Genomic DNA, 22,837 nt, shown 5'->3' with positions numbered 1-22,837 from the left:
TGTAATAATGGATGTAGGACTCGTACCAAAAAGGCTTAATAAGAGGGTTACACAAGACAAGAAATTGTACAGAAAAACTAAAGTTGATGAATTTGGAACTTACCTTAAATCACAATTCAGTTGTTGGATAAGTGAAGGGAGTAACGTGGATACACTTTGGGCTAAATTTAAAGGAATTATTTGGGAAGGAGAGAAGAGATTTGTACCTGTTAAGAAGGGTAAAATGACCTCGGACCCTGTTTATTATACAAGGGAAATAAGAAAATGAAAAAGAAAATGTAGAATAGTAAACAGGAAAATCAAAGAGGGTAGGGAGAGTAGAGAAACTAGAAAACAGCTAATGAGGGAACTGAATAGAGTGAAAAAGGAAGCAAAAGAGAATTATATGAATGGCATACTTCAAGAGGGTAATGACCACAAAGGGAAATGGAAAAAGCTGTATTCATATATCAGGAACCAAAAAGGAAAAGGAGTCCAAATTCCTACAATGGTGGGAGAAGGGGGTGAACACTATTTAACAGATACTGAGAAAGCAAACCTATTTAGTAGGGAATTTAGAGATTCAGTAGATGATTGTCAAGAGTTGGAAACCGAAACAGAAGATAGAGAGGGAGAGAGACAGAGGGAAACAAGAAGCTTCTCATTCACAAACGAAGATATTTTCAGAGAAATCCAACTGCTTCAGCAAGGAAAAGCTGCAGGAAGTGATCAAATTACTGGGGAGGTATTAAAGACAATGGGGTGGTACATAGTGCCTTATTTAAAATTTCTCTTTGACTATGTCATAAATAATAGTGTAATACCAAAGGAATGGAAGGAATCTATAATAATACCAATTTATAAAGGAAAGGGTGATAAAAGGAAACCAGAGAACTACAGACCAATCAGCCTGACCAGTATAGTTTGTAAAATTCTGGAGAGTTTAATATCGAAGTACATCAGAGGGATATGTGATGATAAAAATTGGTTCATGAGGAGGCAGTATGGATTTAGAAAGAAATTTTCTTGTGAGGCACAACTGGTGGGATTTCAGCAGGACATATCAGATCAGTTGGATTCAGGAGGTCAGTTAGATTGCATAGCCATAGATCTTTCCAAAGCCTTTGATAGAGTGGAACATGGAATATTATTAATGAAATTGGAGGGAATAGGATTGGACGTAAGGGTTACACGTTGGATAAAAGCATTTCTAAATTCAAGGGTTCAGAAAGTCAAAGTAGGAAATAATGTATCTCAGGAAGAGAAAGTTTGGAAGGGAATTGCACAGGGTAGTATAATCGGTCCGTTACTTTTCTTAATATACGCAAATGATTTAGGGAACAATATAACATCAAAAATAAGATTGTATGCAGATGACATAATTGTTTATAGAGAAATAAACAACACTGAGGATTGTTCAGAATTACAAAGGGACCTTGAAAGTATCCAACAATGGGTTGAAGAAAATAATATGAAGGTTAATGGAGGCAAATCAACTGTTACAACTTTTACAAATAGGAGCTTTAAAACTGAATTTGAATATACTTTGGATGAGGTAGTTATCCCAAAAGATGGCAAGTGCAAATACTTAGGTGTGAGATTTGAAAGTAATTTGCACTGGAAGGGTCATATTGATGACATTGTTGGGAAAGCATACAGATCATTACATGTCATAATGAGGCTACTTAAAGGATGCAACAAAGAATTAAAAGAAAAAAGTTACTTGAGTATGGTTCGTCCATTATTGGAATATGCAAACAGTGTTTGGGATCCTCACTAAGAATACCTAATAAAAGAAATAGATAGTGTGCAGAGGAAAGCAGCAAGATTTGTAACAGGGGATTTCAGGAGAAAGAGTAGTGTATCAGAAATGTTAAAGGAACTTGGGTGGGAAACTTTAAGTAAGAGAAGGGAGAAAACTAGACTTATAGGATTATATAGAGCCTATACAGGAGAAGAAGCATGGGGAGATATCCGTGAGAGGCTTCAGTTGGAAAATAATTATATCGGCAGGACTGACCACAAATATAAAATTAGAAGGAATTTTAGCAGAAGCGATTGGGGTAAATTTTCATTCATTGGGAAGGGTGTGAAGGAGTGGAACAGTTTACCAGGGGTAGTGTTTGATCCTTTTCCAAAATCTGTACAGATATTCAAGAAGAGAATAAACAGCAACAGAGAAAATAAATGAAGTGTTAGAGGGCATTCGACCGGTGCAGGTTATTGTAAATAAAAAAAATGTGTGTGAATAAATTAATTCCATCCCCTGGTCTAAGGAGTTTGGACAGCCAAAGTAGGGGACTGCCTGTAGGGGTGAAGTACAGTGGGGACTTTGAGGGCCCTGGGACCGCTACGGTAGCTGTGAAGGCCCTTCAGGAACTCTGAAAAGTGGTGGCAAAAGGGGCTCTGGTTAAGACGCAGCAGGTCGTTATGCTACTTAGGATCCAGAACGGGTAAAAAAAAAAAATAGTAAATAAATAAATGCAATGTAAATATTAATGTTATACCAGTTTTATAGTATCATTTGAAGCAATTCCACATACTGTATATCAGTTGACTATATTTGTAAGTAGTACAGGAGATATTATAATTAGAATTTTGTAAACAATATAAATTTATTAAGGATGAGCTGTGTGTTTAATAGAAAACATTGTTAGCGTAAATTGTATAATATTGTATTATAGGAAAAATTTTCTTCTCTTGTTAATGTAATATTTAGTGCTTGACAATAATGTATTTTAGTGTACCATTTGCCACCGAGGTAGACACCTCATTTGCAAATAAAGAGATTTTGATTTGATTTTGATTTTGATCCTTGCACTTCTCCTTCAGCCATTCTTCCTTAGCTACCTTACACTTTCTGTCCACTTCATTCTTTAATCGCTTGTATTCTTTTCTACCCTCTTCATTTCTAGCATTCTTGTATTTTCGTCGTTCATCAATCAGGTCTAGTATCTCCCGAGTTATCCATTGATTCTTAGTTGATCTTTTCTTCCTTCCTAACATTTCTTCAGCAGCCCTACTGACTTCATTTTTCATGACTCTCCACTCTTCCTCTATTGTGTTTTCTTCAGCCTTTTCATTTAGTCCTTGTGCAACATGTTCCTTGAAACAATCCCTCACACTCTTTTCTTTCAACTTGTCTAGATCCCATCTCCTTGCATTCCTTACTTTCTTCAATTTCTTCAACTTCAGATGGCATTTCATGACCAACAAGTTGTGGTCAGAGTCCACGTCTGCTACTGGGTAAGTTTTGCAATCCAACACCTGGTTTCTGAATCTCTGCCTAATCATAATGAAGTCTATTTGATATCTCCAGTGTCTCCTGGTCTTGTCCCCATATACAGCCGTCGTTTATGGTGTTTGAACCAAGTATTGGCAAGGACTAAATTATGATCAGTGCATGATTCAACCAGCCGACTTCCTCTTTCATTCCTTTGTCCTAACCGAATTCTCCTACTGTATTACCTTCTCTTCCTTGGCCTACCACTGCATTCCGGTCTCCCATCACAATTAGATTCTCGTCACCTTTTACATATTGTATTAAATCTTCTATCTCTTCATATATTCTTTCGATTTCTTCATCACCCGCTGAACTACTGTGATGGGCATTGGTTTGGTGTCTATCTTGACGACAACAATTCTTTCACTATGCTGTTCATAGTAGCTGACCCGCTGCCCTATTTTCTTATTCATTATTAAACCAACTCCTGCATTTCCCCTGTTTGATTTTGTGTTGATAATTCGGTAGTTGTCTGAGCAAAAATCCTGTTCTTCCTGCCAACATACTTCAGTTATACCAATTACATCTAACTTTAGTCTATCCATCTCCTTTATCAGATTCTCTAACCTACCACAAGGATTCAAACTTGTAACATTCCACGCTCCGACTCGCAGAATGTCAGTATCCATCTTACTGATGATCGCCCCCTCTTGTGTAGTCCCCACCCGGAGATCCGAATGGGGGACTAGTTTACCTCCGGAATATTTAACCCGGGAGGAAGCCATCGTCAGTACATCATTCATACAGAGAGAGCTGCATGTCCTCGGGAGTTAGGTACGGCTGTAGTTTCCTGTTGCTTTCAGCTGTGTAGCAGTATCAACACAGCTAAGCCATGTTGAGTATTATTACAAGGCCATATCAGTCAATCATCTATACTGCCGCCCTTGTAACTCTCAACAGATACCCATCCAATATGGTTGCACCTGTGGCTCGGCTATCTGCTTCATTAGGACACGCAAGCCTCCCCACCATGGCAAGGTCACACGGTTCGCAGGGGAGGCTCCGCATATGTCATATCTATCTTTTGACACTCACTGATGATTAGATCCCTTAGAGCTCCAAACTGCAGGAATGCTGATATCTGCATTTCACCTGCTATTCCAAATAGTCCCACACATTTTCTGTGGGTTTAAGATGGGGATTTAGCAGGCCAGTCGGGTTGTGACAGGGTGTCACTGTGTTCATCAAACCAGTCATGTATGTATGCTGCTGCCCCGTGAACACAGCTGTTGTCATCCTGGAAAATGGGAGTGTCCACAGCATACTCTTCATGGAGATGTAGAATGAAGGGCAACACTTGGTCACCGAGAATGCTGAAATAAACATCTTGGTTCATGTTCACGGTGAGCTGAATGAGTGGGCCCATGTCACAGTATAAAAACACTCCCAAAACATCACAGAACCACCTCCGGCCTGAACCACACCCTCTACACACTGCAGGTTAAATGCCTCATTGGACCGCAGAAGCATTTGACACATTTCATCATTTAAAAGGGCCTTCTGATCCCAACTTGGAAGGTTCAATCCTGGCTCAGTTCAGTGGTATTCAGTGGTTTTTAAATGGAGAACGGTTAACTGTGAAGAGGTAGAAAAAGTGCCAGTAGATTTACAGGCATGTAAAGTAACTCCTGTGGGACAAAATTCTGGCACAATGGCATCTCTGAAAACTGTCAAAAGTTTTTATTGGGACATAAAACCAATATCATCATCATCATCATTAGTCGTGCTCATTACTGAGTGTCGTGACCTCATTAACTCCATCATTTCCGTGTTGCAACCTTGACAAGATGTCTCCATCCCGAGCGGTTTTCACATTTTGTTAACATGATCTGAAGTGGTAGCCCAGTGATCTTCTTCGCCTGATCTATCCATCTGCTTGCTGTTCTTCCTCGTGGTCTACTGCCTTCAATTTTGCCCTGTAAAATTACCTTTTCCAAGTTCTCTCCGTTTCGTTTTAAAATGTGGCCAAGGAACTGGAGGTAACACTCACTCACATGGGAAGATAGGCGTTTCTTGATGCAGAGTTTGTTCAGAATGGAAACATTAGTTCTTCTTTCTGTTCAGGGTACACGTAGCATTCTCCGCCAACACCACATCTCAAAGGCATCAATGCGCTTTTTGTCTTTAGCATTCACGGTCCAGTTCTCACAGCCTACAAAAAGACAGAGAACACTAATGATTCTACCAAGCGCATCTTCGTGGCTTTTGATATTGCCCGGTTCTGCCAGATCTTAGTAAGTTTAAGCATTGCAGCACGAGCTAAGACAATACGTCTTTTTACCTCTTTATCACAGCTTCCCATGTCATTGATGACAGACCCCAAGTTTACCAATTCCTTAACTATATCCAGGTCCTTTAGGCATCCCATAAGTTGGATTTGACCTTGCCGATCAACTACAATTAGTTTGGTCTTTTTGATGTTTATCTCTAAACCATACTGAAGACTAGTGTTCTTCACCCTTGTAAGCAGGTCATGAAGTTCCTCTTCACTACCAGCAATGAGGGAAGTGTCATCTGCAAAGCACAGGTTATTAATTTTTCTGCCACCAATCAAGATTCCACCATTCCAGCCATTGTGAGCTCTTTTGATGACACACTCTGCATAGATGTTGTAGAGTTGAGGTGATAATATACAACCTTGCCTTACTCCATTTGTCACATTGAAAATGCCTGAGAGATCACCATCCACCTTTATGGTTGCTGCGTGGTTTTTATACAGGCTTTTCAGTAACAATATTAAATGCAGTGGAACCCCAAATCATCATTTAAAAGCAGGTAAAACCGCAACTTGTCGAACCATACTACATGCTTCTAGTCAGCTATTGTCTATGTTCAGTGTTGTTTGTCCCAGCAAAGACGTTCCTTGTATGAGGCACCTGACTCCAAATCAGGTGCGGCGGGTCTATGTTTGCTGTGTTTCCGGGCTAACACCATTTAAAATGAAAGATCAACAAATATGATTATATAGTACATCATAGTAATCAATGTAAGGAAGAACCAGAACTTCTAATGCTTGTTTCTTTAGCCTTGCAGATAAAATAACTGAATTTTGAAGCCTTTTAAGAGAAAAGAATATGTTTTGACAGAAGGAAGTCGCATGACATGACTGTAAGTGATTCATCAAAAAATACTCATTCTTCTTTACTGTGTTGCTGTTAGGGGTAAAGGTTCTTTTGGTTGAAGAATTTTAGCATAGTCTAGATTTAAATCAGAGAAATTTTGATACAAAACCAGAATAGGCATTGCATGGAGTGTTTTCTGAAATTTGAAAAATCTTGTGTTACCACAAACTCGGATTCAAAACTTTTCAGTGTATCATGAAGTGTTATGCTTTACTGTGTCTGCTTTAAGGTATCAAAGGATGGACATTAAAGGTTTTGTCAATGAACCAACTAAAGGCCTTTGAAATGTGGATCTATCATACAAAGTACAAGATCCTATGGGTAGACCATATCACCAACGAGCAGATATTCCGTCAAGCCATGTGAAGTCTTAACATTCGCAAAATACAGGAATTTTCTTGGGAGTGAGTGTACTCTGACATCTACGAAACATTAACACCACCCTTGGTGACTGCCTTCTTCAAGGATCCTGGACGAATCCATACTATTCTTGCCAGAGTAATTTTTCTTGTGTGCCTATGGAAGATTACAAAAAGTTCCCAACCCTACTGGGCTGAAAACAGTGTACCATTAAAGCTTCCTCTTGCAATATACATTGTAGGGTAGTTGTAATTTTTTTTTTCAATGTTGTTATTAAAGTATTTAACTATTATTGCCCCCTTATATGGACTAAGAAATCTAAACATCGGGTAAAATAGTATACTACTGAGCATGAAGTATAAAAAAAGTAAGGTTATGCTACTCTATATACTACTACAAAATTCAGAACACGTTAAATGCCAAAAAAACATATACTTGCATACCGAGCTGTAAAGTGGCACGTAGAGAAGCTAAAATTTCTGCAAATATTAATTTTATACAATATTCCAAGAATTTGTGTAAAGCAGCTTGGGTAGTAATTAAGGGTATCACATCTTCTAATGCACAACCTGTGGCTATAAATGACCCTAATATGTTTAATAATTTCTTCATCCATTCATTCTAGGACATCTGTTCTAAATTTCAACAATCAAATAATATGGCTGTTGAAAAGCTGACAAGCATTAATTTCAAACTGACCCCATGTAACTTACATTTTAAATGGAGAATGGTTAACCGTGAAGAAGTAGAAAAAGTTGTTAATAATATCAAACCTCCAAACAGCAAGGGTCACTATGGCTTTACCAAAACATTTTAAAACTGCTCATTAGTTCTATCTCTATTCCTCTGATAAAGATCATAAAGAAATGTCTTCAAACTGGTTACTTTTCAGAGGAACTAAAAATTTCTAGGGTAGTTCCAATATACAAAGAAAAAAGGGTGATAAGACAGAACGTAGCAGCTATCGTCCAGTCTCTGTTGTCTGGAGGAAGAGGCAACATGTTTTGGGCCCAACGACAAAACAGGTGGAGGAGGAACCCACTATTCTTATGGTTCCCAACGGCTGTGGAGGCAGAAGAGGTCATGCCAGACGAACTGGCTGTGAAGACGCACCTCAGTTTAATTTTGAGTCTGCGGCAGTTCGTTGCAGTCTCTGTGCTTGGTCCTGCATGTCACATCCTTACGTGATGCAGGACAAGGCTCCGAGATCATAGTGTGTGGGTCACTTCTTGGCAAGCAGAGATCCACCCAAAACAAATTCATGCCAGTGGCACTTCTTCCATATGTCATTCACTTTCCAAAGTCCAACGGTGATGGGATATGAATGGAGTGGGCAGGTTATGGTTGAAAGTGGAAGCCCTTAGTTCGGACCTGCACGTTGGCAGCAGGTGTGTGATGGTCGTCTTTCTGGGACTCTGTGACTACTCAGGAATTCGGTCCTGCATCTGCGTTTGGGCAGGCCTGTTTAGAATTACCGCTGCCTACCCCACACGAGGTGGGCCCCAGAAAAGGTGAGATAAACATTAGAAATCACATCTTTTGTCCGGCTAGGCGGCCGCACCCAGCAGGTCACCCCTCATGCGGTCGAAACTCAAAAGCAATTAAGACAATTTGATTATTGGATCAAGGAACGTCAGAACTTTGCTTGATTTAAAAGACAATGACAGACCTGAAAGAAGAACAGCTCTTGTTATCCATGAGTTGCCCAGACTCAACACTGATGTTGCTGCTCTCGGCGAAACTAGGTTGCCCACTGAAGGCAAAATGACTGAGTTCAGATCAGGATATACCATCTTCTGGAAGGGGAGGGACCGAGGGAGAATGTCGGATTCATGGTGTAGGATTCGCTGTAAAGACCAAATTAGTTCATAACCACCAGCTTGCTCGCACTGCAATCAGCGAAAGACTTATGACTCTCTGTATACCCCTCTCAAGAAGTAAATTTATGACTCTCATCTCCGCCTGTGCTCCAACCTTACATGCCGATGATGAAGTAAAGAGTCAGTTCTATAATAAGGCACAGCACAACCATCAATAAGGTATCTTCTGGAGATAAACTCTTACTCCTTGGTGATTTCAATGCCCAGAGTTGGAAAGGATAATCGGCTATGGAAGAAGGTGATGGGTAAGCAAGGTCTTGGAAACTGTAATCCCAATGGACTTTTGCTTCTCGGTCTTTGTGCAGAACATGAATTCTTCATTACCAACACTCAGTTCCGACTACCTAACTGTTTCAAGACCACGTGGATGCATCCTCATTCTAAGCATTGGCACATCCTTGATTACATCATTACCTGGTAATGTGATAAGACGGACATACTTATTACCAGAACAGCAAGGAATATTGATGATTGTTGGACAGATCACAAGCTTCTCTTTCGTAAACTCACAATCTCTGTCAGACCTAAACCACCCAGGCTTTTCCAAAAGTTGTCCAGAAGAAGGTTTAAAACATTCAAACTTCAAATTGAAGCTATTTCTTCAAACTTTGAGAATGTTATCAATGTCCAACTGTCTGAAAAAATCCAGTTAGCTCAAACTATGTTCAGCAAGAATGGGCCACTCTACGGAAGATAATCACTAAGTCAGCTGAAGAAACCATTGATTTTGTAAACCAGAAGAGACAAGAGTGGTTTGAAAACAACAAAGAAAATTTTTGTCTTATTAACGACAAAAGAAAAACCTATGTATCTCATCTTCAAGACCTGTCCTCCAACACAAAGAAAGCTCAGTATTTAGAACTAAAGAGTAAATGTCAGACACAGATAAGGGAGATCAAGAATACTTGGTGGCAACAGAAGGCTCACGAACATCACGGACTACCTGATGCTCAGGACCTGAGGAACTTTTATGCAGGAATCAAAGAGCTGTATGGTCCCTTTCGTTCTTAATCAGGTACACTGAAAAGTGCTGACAACTCTACTTCTCTCACTAACAGTAATGAAATCTTGGAGCGCTGGAAGGAGCACTTCTCCATTCTTCTAAATCGCCCTTCTACTACCAATTAAGACTTCCTATGGGATGTGCCTCAACAACCTGAACAACCATGGATGGCAGTACCACCCATTTTCCAAGAATTCAGTGTAGATCTCAATCAACTCAAACCCAGAAAGGTATCTGGCCCATATAACATCCCACTGGAATTAATTCAAACTGGAGGTCAATCCCTTAAAGGCAAATTTTCACTTTTACCCTCAAAATTTGGGAAACAAGAGAAGTGCCTGGTGACCTAAAGAATGCCCATATCATCCGAATCTTCAAGAAAGGAGATTGCAGTGTTTGTGGCAACTACCAGGATATATCAATTCTATCTATTGTGGGCAAAATTCTTTGAAGAATTTTACTTAACCGCCTTGAGGCTATTTCTGAAAAGATCCTCCCAGAGTCTCAGGGTGGATTTTGATCCTCCAGAACCACTATTGATTTGATTTTCTGTGTAAGACAACTTCCGGAAAAACGTAGAGAGCAACAAAATCCACTCTTCTTAGTCTTTTATGACCTGGAAAAGGCCTTTGACTCGGTTTTAAGACCTGCTATGTGGGCGGTGCTGAAACACTTTGGCTGTCCTCAGCGTGTAGTGTTAGATAAAAATCTAACCTGGAATCCACATATAGAAAGGAACATAACCCGGGCCAACAACTTGCTGTATGCATGTGAAAGTGCCATTGGGAAGACATGGAGCATAAGACCATCAATGGTAATCTGGATATACACAATCATTAGACTGTTTATCGCCTATGCTGCAATCATCTGGTGGCAGAAAATAAGTCAAGGAAAAGTCAGCAGTGGATTGGATGACCTACAGAGAATGGCATGCATAGCCATAAATAGAACTATACTGACAGAAGCCTCGAATACTTTACTAGACATACCATCACTATGTAATTTCATAAAAGGAAAGGCCAGAATGAGTTCATATAGACTGGCACAATCGAGTGCTGGAATGCACAAAGACCCAATCTAGGACACTGTCAAATTAACAGAGTAATAACAGAGGAAGTTCTACACATGCCTTCTGATCATATGATACCAAAGTACAACTCTGAAAAACCGTTTGAGACCCAAATAATAAAAAAAGAAGACTGGGATATCAACAAATGGAATACTAAAAAAAGAAGATATAGTGTGGTGGACTGATGGCTCAAAGACTGAGGATGGCACAGGAGGAGGGATCAATGGGGGAATACCTGAGAGATCAATCCAGATGAGCTTGGGCAGACGCACTAGCCTTTCAAGCTGAAATGATAGCTACCACAACATGTCTTGAAGAAAATCTGAAATTGAACTATAGGAATAAGAACATTTTCATTTTTACGGACAGCCAAGCGGCCATTAAGGCACTAGAGGCAGTCAGGATAATATCCAGAATTGTCTGGTATTGCCACTCACTTCTCCTGAAGCTCTCAAAGTACAACATTGTCAAAATAATATGGGTACCAGGGCATGCAGGTATAGAAGGAGATGAAAAGGCAGATAAACTGGCCAGAAAAGGGACAGAAACACATTTTGTAGGCCCAGAACCTGTATGTGGAACTTCCTATGGACAAGCCCGACACTACATAGGAAAATGGGTACAAAAGAAACAAATGGAAAACTGGACAAATACTCCAAGATGCAGGCTTGCAAAGGAATTGATAAAAGGACCAAACAAGAAGCATACTAAAGAACTGTTGAAACTCAGCAGAGAAAATATAAGATGGGTAGTAGGACTGTTGACAGGACACTGAACACATACTTTTCGAATGTAGGCACTGGGTAGAATCAGACTCTCTACTCTAGGACTACCAGGTGAAGAGAGAGAAAAAATCCATGACCCAATAAGAACAACCTGCAGCTTTGCGAAGGGAGCAGGTATATCTAGGTGGGAATGAAGGAAAAACCTGATAGCAATCTTAGAGATCAATAATTAGGAACTAATATTTAGAGATCCCATGAAGAAGAAGAAGAAGAAGAAGAAGAAGAAGAATAATAAGAAGTGGTATGTTCCAAGCTGTCAGCAGAGAGATGGCGTTGAATGACATTAGTAGATGAATAAGTTTGAGTGGTGTCTTTAAAAGTGGGAAAGACCACAATATGAAGATAAAGTTGGAATTTAAGAGGACAAATTGGGGAAAATATTTGTTTATAGGAAGGGGAGTTGGGGATTGGAATAACTTACCAGGGGAAATGTTCAATAAATTTCCTATTTCTTTGAATTCGTTTAAGAAAAGGCTAGGAAAACAACAGATAGGGAATCTACCACCTGGGCGACTGCCCTAAATGCAGATCAGTATTGATTGATTGATTGATTGATTGATTGATCTAATCCAGGTTCTTGGCCCCTTCGAAACTGCGCAGTTTCCCTTCATATGTTTAAAGGGAAACGGTGCAGTTACGAAGAGGCCAAGCGACGAGCCCAAAAAATCAGGGCAGCTCAACCACGCCCTCCTTCAACAATTCTGTGTGATCTGTGTGGTCGTTTATTCCACGCTAAGATTGGACTATTTAGTCACTGTAAACACATCCACAGACACACTTGAGTTCGGAGTGAAGTGTCACAGATGAAGATTTAATCGGAAATGAGTCAGAGCTGACGATGACAATAATGAATAATTTTGAGGAAGGAAATTATGTTAAGGTTTCCCTATGTGACCTTAGTAGGGCCTTTGATTGTGAATTGCATGATATTCTACTCGATAAATAGGTATATAATGTCATTTCTGAAAATTAATTTAACATTTTCAGATTATATATATATGTGGAGGTAAATGGCTTGTTCTCAAAAGAATCTGTGATGAAATATAGGATGCCTCAAGAGTCCGTCCTTGGTCCCATTCTCTTTCTGAACAAGATAAATGACTTAGATGAAAATGTACAAGCAAATACTGTCCTACATGCAGACAACTCTACTTTTCTGAGCTCGTGTAAAAATCTTGATGCTAAAATAAATGGTTTTCTCCTTAATGAAGGAAAAACTCAAAACCTAATTTTTCACCTCAAAAATCAGGAGAATGAATTGACATACGTTAAACTTCTTGGATTACATCTTGACTAGGTAATTCGATCCTGGCCCTTATTTCCAATCCTGGGATTTTGGGATTACACTTGGTCAGTCCTGGGATTATCCCAGGATTGAAGGTTAAAAAAAAAAAAAAGAACATCTTACAGAAATCAGCTGTTTAATTAGCGAATCGAAATTTAGGCAAAATCAACATATTTTACGGTATACACCTAGCTAATGTAATCACTCTAACTAATCAGACTTAGGGTCAGACTAACCAGACTTAAAATCACTCAGTCCCTATGTTAAAATTATTCTTTTCCTAGAATCAGTGAGATCTCTTGAACATAGATTAAAAAACTTTATGTAAAAACTATGCAAATAAACTTTGGAAATTAACTACAATCTCTCTGAACATAGACTAAATAGACAACTTTCATGTAACAGCATAATAAGTAGGTAGAAAGCTTCTTAGCAAAAAGTATTTAAAATTAACATTAATCAGTCACATTTCACATTTCTCGTAAATATAAAGAAAACTAATTTAATAGGAACATTCTAATTTGCAAATCGAGGATTGTGGCGACGTTTAGTAAATTCACAGAGGCTTGCAGACTGAACGCTGAAAGGCATAACAGTCTATAATGATGTATTCTAATTTGAATTGCAAAAATATGATCTGAGAAACAACAACGCGTCCAGTGTCTCATCATCAACCCTGCTTCTCAATTTGTTGCACATATATGCAGCTGCTAAGAAAGCGCGCTCAGGTTCGATGGAAGTTGGAGGGATCGTTAGTAAATACTTATAAGCCTGCTCTAGGTTATAGCTCCAAGTAAAATTTGAAGACCCGTATAGGTTCATTTCCTTCTTAGCAATTCTGGAAAATAAATTTTCATTTAATGCTTCAGGAGACATAATTTTCATGCTGTTTTCTATTTCCAGCTGAAGCTTTTCTTTGAGCATCATATCACATTTTTCTGTATTTGTAGGTTCGACTTGCATATTTTGTTCTTCCTCTTCGTCATTCCTTTTACCATTTAATCTCTCAATTAAAGAAACAACCTGGTTGTTTTTTTTTTTTATCAGGACTTTGCTCAGACTTGAAAATGTAAGCTTTATTTCATCATCCAACGCCAATGCCACATTGTCACTATGAGGATTTTGTAGGTAGCATAATACGCCACTTAACTCATTTCTTCGGCGATCTTTCATGCGCTTTTGTAAATGTACCTTGAATTTAGAAGCCAACTCTGAGTTATTGTCATTTAACTGCTTAAAAAGAAACCTAAGGGCAGCATCAGCTGTGCATAAATTCGCATCAGTGCAACAGAGTGCTTCTACAGTTAATTTGACTGGAGTCAAGACTTTCATCGATGAACTTAAAATCAGACTCTTCCCACTGCACTGGATTATTCAAACACACTCAGAGTTTCCCTTCACGCAGTCTATTTTGCAAATTTTAAAAATGATGTCAAACCCGAAAATCCTGGGATCCCAAAAATTTAATCCCGAAAACTACGGGGTTGAAAAGCGGCCAGGATCCTCTAATCTTGACACAAAGCTGACATGGAAATACCACATTAACCATATTTGTTAGACTATCCAGAGCAGTATACCTCCTCTGTCATCTGAAGCATGGAGTAGTTATGTATGCATATTTAGCATTTTTCATAGTATTTTTGGGTATGGTCTTTATTTTTTGGCAACAGTGTGCACATAAGTGATATTTTAATATTGCAAAGGAAAGCTATTCGCACCATTGCTGGCATTTCCCCTTACTCTCAGTGTACACCACTATTCATTGAGGTGTCTATCTTAACAGTAATCAATTTATATGGACCGGTATATATTCTTTTGATATATATGAAGAGTAAGTCCAATAATGATTTGCCAGGATGTCGGAACATCATGCATACCTATGGTACCAGGTCATGTTATCAATCAAAATGCCGTGGTGAAGGAAAAAGAAAACTTAAACATGTTATATGGTGTTGAGTATAACCCTATATACAGTCAAAACTGGTTAAGACGTCCTTCTCTAGTGCGTTCCCCTGGTTATTAAGCCATTATTCCAAATATATGCTAAAGAAACCTGGATAGCACATTTACATCACTCTATATTACATTCACGACTCCCAATATAAGAAATTTAAATTAGTGTTCCCGACCAAGTTGCGCACCAGCGACAACTGGCCTGGACAAGAATTTGGTACGAAACTTAATTTCACAGCCCTGCAGCATGGTAGCGTGTCGGCCTACAGCTGCAGAGAGCGTCAGTTCCAAGCCGGTCTTCGCTGCTGTTATTTGGATCCGCAACAGTGGCTTGTCTGATGTGTTGGTGCTTAATTTTACATTTGTAAGTGAATTGTATAACAACATACATATAGTTACACATAGTAGTTTGCAGGACATTCAGTTATGGAGAAGAAGAAAGCTAGACAGTTTACAAATGACGAAAAATTAAAGTTTATTGACAACATGGATGCTAATCCACACATTAAACGTGTGGAAATCGCCAAGATGTTGGACATTCCTACGATAATATTAAACGTAAATTGTAAGCATCATGTATAGTCTGCATTTCTAAGAACGTTTTTTTCCTTGATATTTTACTAGGCTGGTGTTCTTAAAATGTATTATTTCTTTCTTTGTTTCATTAATTATAATTGTAAACACTTGCTTCTTTGTTTTCATCACAATTACTTTTATGTTTAAACCTTACCTTCAATTTAACAGCGTAATTGTGTTTCATTATTTAGCACGTTCCCTCTTTATGACATTATTTTTTGTCGGTCCCCACAAAAATGTCCTAACCAGTTTTGGCTGTAATAAATTAGGTCAAGAATTCAGTCATCTCCCATTGAACATTTTCAAACAAAGTCTTTAAAGATTTCCACTTCTAAAAAAGGACTAGCAAGTTTTATGTTAACCAGAAGAGTTTTTAGATGAGAGGATTTTTCTACCTCTACATTCACACGTGTTTGTAATATGTTAATTATGATCATTATCTTTTAATTCTACACATATTTCAGTGTTTTTATTTATTTGCATACACAGTATTGTACATGTTACATTTTAGCTCCTACTGAAGATGACCTTTAGATAGGTTGGAACATGTTTAGACATTATCCCATCTAATATAGATGGATTTTTGTATTGGAAAGGAGGACAGTATAAACTTATTTGTAAAGTTTATAAAGGATTGTTGGTAAATCCATGGTTTTCCATTGCCAAGTGCAATGAAGAGGACTGGAGCGGTCTATACTAACTTCAAGTGTTATTAAACATAATGGGTCGATTGCAGAAATGATGACTAGTTTTAAGCCCTAGACAACGTGTATCTAAACAATGTCTAAATTGAGCATGATCTTCCATTGGATAAACAATGTTCAGTAAATGTTTACCTAGACATCGCTTAAAGTTTCAATTTTGGTTTGAAAATGGAGACAGAAGTATCTTTCATGCAACTCTTTGCTTGTCACAACCAATGAAATTCATCAGTGCGCGCGCCGAACGCCAGTCAGCTGTTTGTCTTCCTACACACTACTCAAATATGACTAAGCGTGAGCATGACTTGTCCACAGATAAGAGTATCGCTTTAGGTGGAAATTAAATCTCATCATAATATTATCGACACCAAAGCGATGTGTAACCGTACGGAGAAGTGTAGCTTTGATTATAGCGTTGTTGCAGTGAGTGTAATCTACTCAAATACGGTAGCTTCAACAAAGGGAAGATGAAGCAATAGTAATGTGTAACCGAGTGTGTTGTATGGGCCATATAGATGCAGCTTACATTCTGGAGATCGTAGGTTCAAAACATATCATCAGCAGCCCTGAAGATTGTTTTCCTAAAAACTCGGTAACAGGCATTTTGTTGCCAGCCTCCTTCCTGTTTGCTTCATTTCTAATCTTGTCCTTCCTGGTCTTTTGGTTCATTGTTCTGATGAATTTCATTTCTGTTGACTGAATTTTACTATTTGCCTTGTTGTGCAGGACACATGTTTCGAGTCCGTATATGAGAATTGGAATGAAGTAGGTATAAAACATTGTCAATTTTGCTTTCTGGGGTATTTTATCATCCCAGAGTAGATTTCTCATTTGAAATTAAAATTGAGAAGCTTTCCGAGTCCTATTAAGTATTTCTTGCTTTTTTTATTTATTTATTTTATGCCCACATGGGAGCACTGAATTCAATCTATATACAGTCAAGTCTTATGAATATTGGTTACAAATTTGGTTGATGTTTCTTCTTTTGTTCCCAGAAATGTTTCATTCTCTCTGACCTGGCTGCCCGTTCTTCGTCAGTTATGTTGTACGGTTTGCGTGTATAGGTCTTCAGGTTAAGTCTCACGTTGTTATTTCTCAGGATCCTCTTCTGTTTTTAATTTGTTGAATTGTCTGGCCTAATTCATTTAAATCTTTTTGGACTTCTTTGAACCAGTGATTTTTAGCTTTACTATTCCAAAAGTAGTTGAATAAATGTTTGAGTATCCTAGTCTCTGTTGGACTCCAACATTCTGTGAGGAGATGGCACCAGAAGAAGAAACTTTGAGTTATCAATCCAGGACTTAGTCTGTCAGTTGGTCGGTCAGTCAGTCAGTCATTTGTTTGGAAAAGCAAAACAGCAAGATGTCGAATTAAGAATTCCCAGTGAGAGTAAAAATTTTAAAAACGTTTTTAAAAATGAAAGAGCAATGGAGAAAAATCAACTAATGACAAAAGAAAATTAGAAACTAAAAAATGAAAATAATAAGGAAAATTGAAGACTGAAAGTAAAATAAAGAGAAGAACTTATAGTTACTGTCATGGAAAAAGTATAGAGACCTGAGTTAACACATTCATAAAAACGTTCATCCTTTGTCCCACATAGAAACAAGTTATACCAAAATTTAGCTTATTTTATTCTATGTTTAATTATGTGGAGCAGAAATTTTTATCCTACTCAGTTAAAATTTTAATGCAGGTTGAACAAAAAAAGTGCCGGTACATTTTCTATTTCCAATGGAGCGCTCAATTTGAAAATTCATAACTTTAAAAGTATCGATCTGATCGTTACCAAACTATAATACGTCTTAAAGTAACTTATTATTTTCTCTTTACTGGGCGATCACAGCCATATGTATATATATATATATATTTTTTTTTTTTTGCTATTTTGCTTTACGTCGCACTGACACAGATAGATCTTATGACAATGATGGGACAGGAAAGACTTAGGAATAGGAAAGAAGCGGCCATGGCCTTAACTAAGGTACAGCTCCAGCATTTGCCTGGTGTGAAAATGGGAAACCACAGAAAACCATCTTCAGGGCTGCTGACAGTGGGGTTCGAACCCACTATCTCCCGGATGCGAGCTCACAGCTGCGCGCCTCTAAATGTACGACCAACTCACCCGGTCGCCATAAAAATTTGGCTTGTTATGAAGCTCGTGAGAATTTTACGCTAAAATTAAAACGGCTTTTTCACTGCATGCAACTGTTGATTTTATGTTGATTTATATTTAATTGAGTGTTTTTTAGGGAAGAAAGCAGTATATCCGCGGAGCTGTGTTACCCCGTTGGCCTATTTGCTCCGCCGACTGAACTTGCACTGCCCTATACAAGCTTTGAGTCATGTAGAGCTACTTCGCAATGAATCTGTTGCGTTGTGTGGTGAGAAAGTGGATGCTTGATGTCGAAGAGTGGTATTTTCTCCCTTCACCAAGAACTTTAAATACAAAAAATTTCACAAGTTGAACACATTCCACTATTACTATGGATAACTTGAAGAGAGGATACACTTCCAATAAGCCATATCACCTAGCCCCGAGTGAAGATAAATGTGAATGACCTTTCCAATAATCGAACTTGTGACCCTTGTATCCAAAAACCAACATGCTCACACTGTAGGGGCTTAAACTTTTCCTGCCCGGGAAAAACCAATGATGAAGGATAATCATGCAACCTTTACATTCCTTTCAGAAACGAGCAGTGAAGATTCTCACAGTATCTTTCATTTTCCCTACAATTCTCGTTGTTCATGTAAAAATGAGACATTTTGAAAAAACAATGACTTCTTCTCTACTTCTAAGGAAAGTAAGTTTCCAAATAATTCTGTGAAGTGCACTGATGCAATAATCACTAACAAAACGAACAAGCCAGAACTTACGGCGAAATACGATATATACTACGTAATTCTATCGTTCACATATCGAGCGCTCGTCCAGTAAGGTTTTAAACAACTGACAAAACAACAAACATCCACTTATTGTGCAGCATGGAACACTCAATTGATGTTCAACCCAGTAACGCTGCTAGGGTTTCCAGGGCCAAGTACATTGTTCTAACCAGCCGGTAGACTGCTGTCTTCTCACATAACCAACCAATTAAATATAAATCAATACAAAATCAACAATTGCATGCAGGCAAAAAGCAGTTTTAATTTTAGCCTGAAATTCTCATGAGCTTCATAACAAGCCAAATCTTTTACAGCTATGATCACCCAGTAATGAGAAAATGTTGCTTCACGAAATTTACACTAACCCTTTTCACAAATATCAGATGAAATAAAAACTTGGTATACCAAACACAACAAGTTACTTTAAGATGTATTACAGTTTGGTAATGATCAGATGAATATTTTTTAAACTTATGAATTGGGCCGATGACCTTCGATGTTAGGCCCCTTTAAACAACAAGCATCATCATCATCAAACTTATGAATTTACAAATTGAGTGCTCCACTGGAAATTGAAAAAATTCCGGCAATTATTTTTCAACTCAAGTTAAAATTTTAACTAGGTATGATAAAAATTTCTACTCCACATAATTAAGCGTACAATAAATTAAGTTAAATTCTGGTATAGCTTCTTTCTATCTGCAACAAAGGATTAAACTTTTTATTAAAGAATTAACTTGGGTGTCTATAATTTTTCTCACGACAGAAAACACAGTAAGATAAATAGGCCTACAGATATGACACATAAGTAACGGTACAGTGCAGGAAAAAATAAATTAATATTACATTATATACAATAAAAGGAACAGCAATGAAAAGAGAAAAAAGGAATATGAACAAAGGAGCTATGTTAAGATTTGATTAAAGGAGGCATACGAAGAAAAAACGTCCACGTTCCTAACAGAAGACAAAGAGTTAAGGAAGGTTGGAATTCGGGCAAATAAAGTTCTTCGGACAAGAGAGAGGCAGGAATATGGAATATGAAGGGGTGGATTTATCATGGCTTTGTGAGTTGAGACATGTAGGGAAAACAAGGATACATGTTAAGGAGAATAAAATAAACTGTTAACAGCATTACAGTATATATGAATCTAAGGCCGGCTACTTTCCTGCAAGTAGATAATGGGTGAAGGTTTAACTTATCCAGCACCCAATTACTGTTCAAGTTGTGACGATCAGATACTTTGGCTATAACAATGGCACAGAAAAATGACTGCATGCAGTCAATGTGATTAAGATTCTGTCTAGGTTTTTGAGCTTATGCTGTCTCAAGAAAATAAGGTGAAATTCTTTACGTTTCGCAGAGAACTGTGCTCTGCATCATAAGAAGAAAATTTCGACTGTCCATGAGAAAGACTTCTTAAACAATGACTTTTTGAAAGTTTGACATTATAATAGAAGTGGAAATGGTACGTTCATTCATCACCAGATGGCTCCCCGGACATGGCACAGCGGTAGTGCTCGAAGCGGAAGCTGACCGAACCATCAGAATCAGTCTAAGAGGGTCACATAACATGTGTATGTAACATATGACATTGACAGGTGTATGACATTGACACAAGCCTGGAATGAAACATCTGGTAATGAGGAACATACGAATTTGGAAAACACCGAAACAAAACAACAATAGTGAAGGGACAGGGAAGGGAACTCCCTATGTAAATCCTTAATAGCTGGCAACCAGGTATTACTTAATTGATAGCCAGTGTCCCTATTGAAATTTTTAGGATTTCTACGTATTTCCACAGCTTCCCGTATAATCCAGGACCTGTAGTGTCTAGTGTAGGTAAGAGCTCGAGTATCTTGGAACATGACAATGACCCGACGATAGAGCCTGCTCAGCTATTGCCGATTTGTCTGGCTGGTTGAGACGAACATTACGTTCGTGTTCCTTGATACAGGTACCAATGGAATGGCATATTTGACCGATGTACACCTTATCGCAAGTACAGGGAATTTCGTATACCCCAGAATGTAAAAGTGGCGACAATTTGTCCTTGGTTTTACTCAGACTGTGAGCAATTTTAGTGGCGGTGCCAAACATGTTTTTTTTATATTGTGTTTGCGGAGGACCTTGGCACTTTGATCTGTGGGGTTGTAAATGTAAGGCAAGTAGGCAGTTCCCTTCACTTCTTCCTTCTGTGAACTTTGCTTGGTCATTTCTCTGGGATGCAGGGCTCTATGAATCTGTGGTGTCCCGGGAGGGGGTCATCCACCACCGGCACGGGACGTACGCCCGATTCGGAATCGCAACGCACCAGTCGAACATAGCAGCGTCATGTCCGGCCCGAGCGCAGACCCCCCTCCCCCCGCATCCACGGAAGTCATGATTTCACGAGGGGTGGAGGTCAATGAAGACCTGAGAGGGAGGATCCACAAATTACAATGGAGAATGTAACCATGGGGACCTGGGGATGAGGTTTCCATGGGCCATAGGAATGAAGCTATGGGAACAGCCAAGGTCTCACCACCATCCAGCACAAAAACAAGGCATTCTCACGACACTCACCAAGAGGGCGAGACGAATTTGTGAGCCATTAAATATCCAGGTGGAGATGGACATGCTCAAAGTCACGTTTAAGGGTAATGGTTACAGCGATTTGCAACTTTACATTTTCTGCAGTTTATGGGAACTGAAAGAAATCATTTATAGTGGATGAACATATACTTTTGACTCTATGAAGGAAATGGAACAGTCTGTTGCACTGAATTTGAAGTAGACTTCTTTGCAAAATAGTTTTCAGTCACTTTAATATGGGTCTCTATTAAAATAATATCTGATATTTCAAAAGCTCTAATTATGTAGTGGTATTGTTTAAATAATTATTACTTCTTGCCCAGAAAGAATATATTATTTTCACCAATTAATCCTCTTCTTCTCAGGAGGGTAGGAACTGTTTTGAGAAAAATGTATAGTTGCAGGGATAGAGACAAGGGAACATTCTTAGTCAATGTTTACAGAGAGGAATAATACAGTTCAACAAGTGGTTTGAAAAAGAGTTGTAATGAAAAGATATGTACAGATTATTGTGAAGTATTCGCTAGCACTTGCTACATAAGTTATTGGTAATTCTCAAAACTTACGGAGTAGTCTCTAAAATCAAATACTATGTCATTATAATCACCCTCCTTAAAAGTAGCTAGATTAATGGCATTTATGTTGTCAATGTGAAGCCCTGCATATATAAACACTTAAAAATTATTTCACTTACCATAAAATATTTTTCAACTTCACTTGGAAGAGAAATGTTGCTAATTGCAACAGGAATTTTGAATTTATTTTTTAAAGAGAAGTTACGAGGTACAAGGTGGTGCCCCAAGTCAGAGCAGTATTGTGTTACAGAAGTATTATACTCGAACCCACCCTCCAGCACTTGAGCAACATATGGTATTACCAGTTTCTGTTGATTCTGTTTGGTTTTCACCACTATTTTTCCTGTGAACTGCTTTGAATCAAATGCAGCACGCCCTGAAAATAGAATTGGTCATTAATATTTGTTTCATAATTACCATATATAAAAAGGGTTTTCTTTGAATCCATCTAAATGTCACACCAAGCTCTAGTCAAATCTTATTTTCTCTACAGTTGAAACTGGTTTATAAATAACCAAGTAGTATGTAATTCTAAATAAGTATATGTTTTCACAAGTCCCAATCAAAACATTTTATTCCATATAATAATATTTTTCTGAGTTATACTCTACAGATTTAAAGGTAATACTCATTTATGCATAACATACATCCAATCCCTAAGATGAGTTGTATGTATCATTATTTCATCCTTGCTCTCAGAATGCAGCACATGTGTTATCATGTGGCTAACTGGAACCAGCTCAAAGAAATGACAGAAGTTGTACTTCTGCACTAGCAATGCTGGTATGTTAAAGGAGAG

General features: G+C 38.3%; 1 protein-coding gene across 1 annotated transcript in view; it reads right to left on the bottom strand.

Moving 5' to 3' along the window:
• The window catches only part of Tmem131 (Transmembrane protein 131), a 504,583-nt gene that overhangs the window by 172,410 nt on the left and 309,336 nt on the right, over nucleotides 1-22,837 (bottom strand). Inside the window, exon 11 of the mRNA XM_067143255.2 lies at nucleotides 22,158-22,414. Coding sequence (XP_066999356.2) covers nucleotides 22,158-22,414 — 257 coding nt within the window. The remainder of the gene's footprint in view (nucleotides 1-22,157; nucleotides 22,415-22,837) is intronic.

This window comes from Anabrus simplex, chromosome 3 (assembly GCF_040414725.1).
Source record: "Anabrus simplex isolate iqAnaSimp1 chromosome 3, ASM4041472v1, whole genome shotgun sequence".
NCBI classification, from domain to species: domain Eukaryota; kingdom Metazoa; phylum Arthropoda; class Insecta; order Orthoptera; family Tettigoniidae; genus Anabrus; species Anabrus simplex.
Note: the sequence above shows the minus strand (reverse complement) of the source record. Positions and strands in the feature narration are given on the sequence as shown.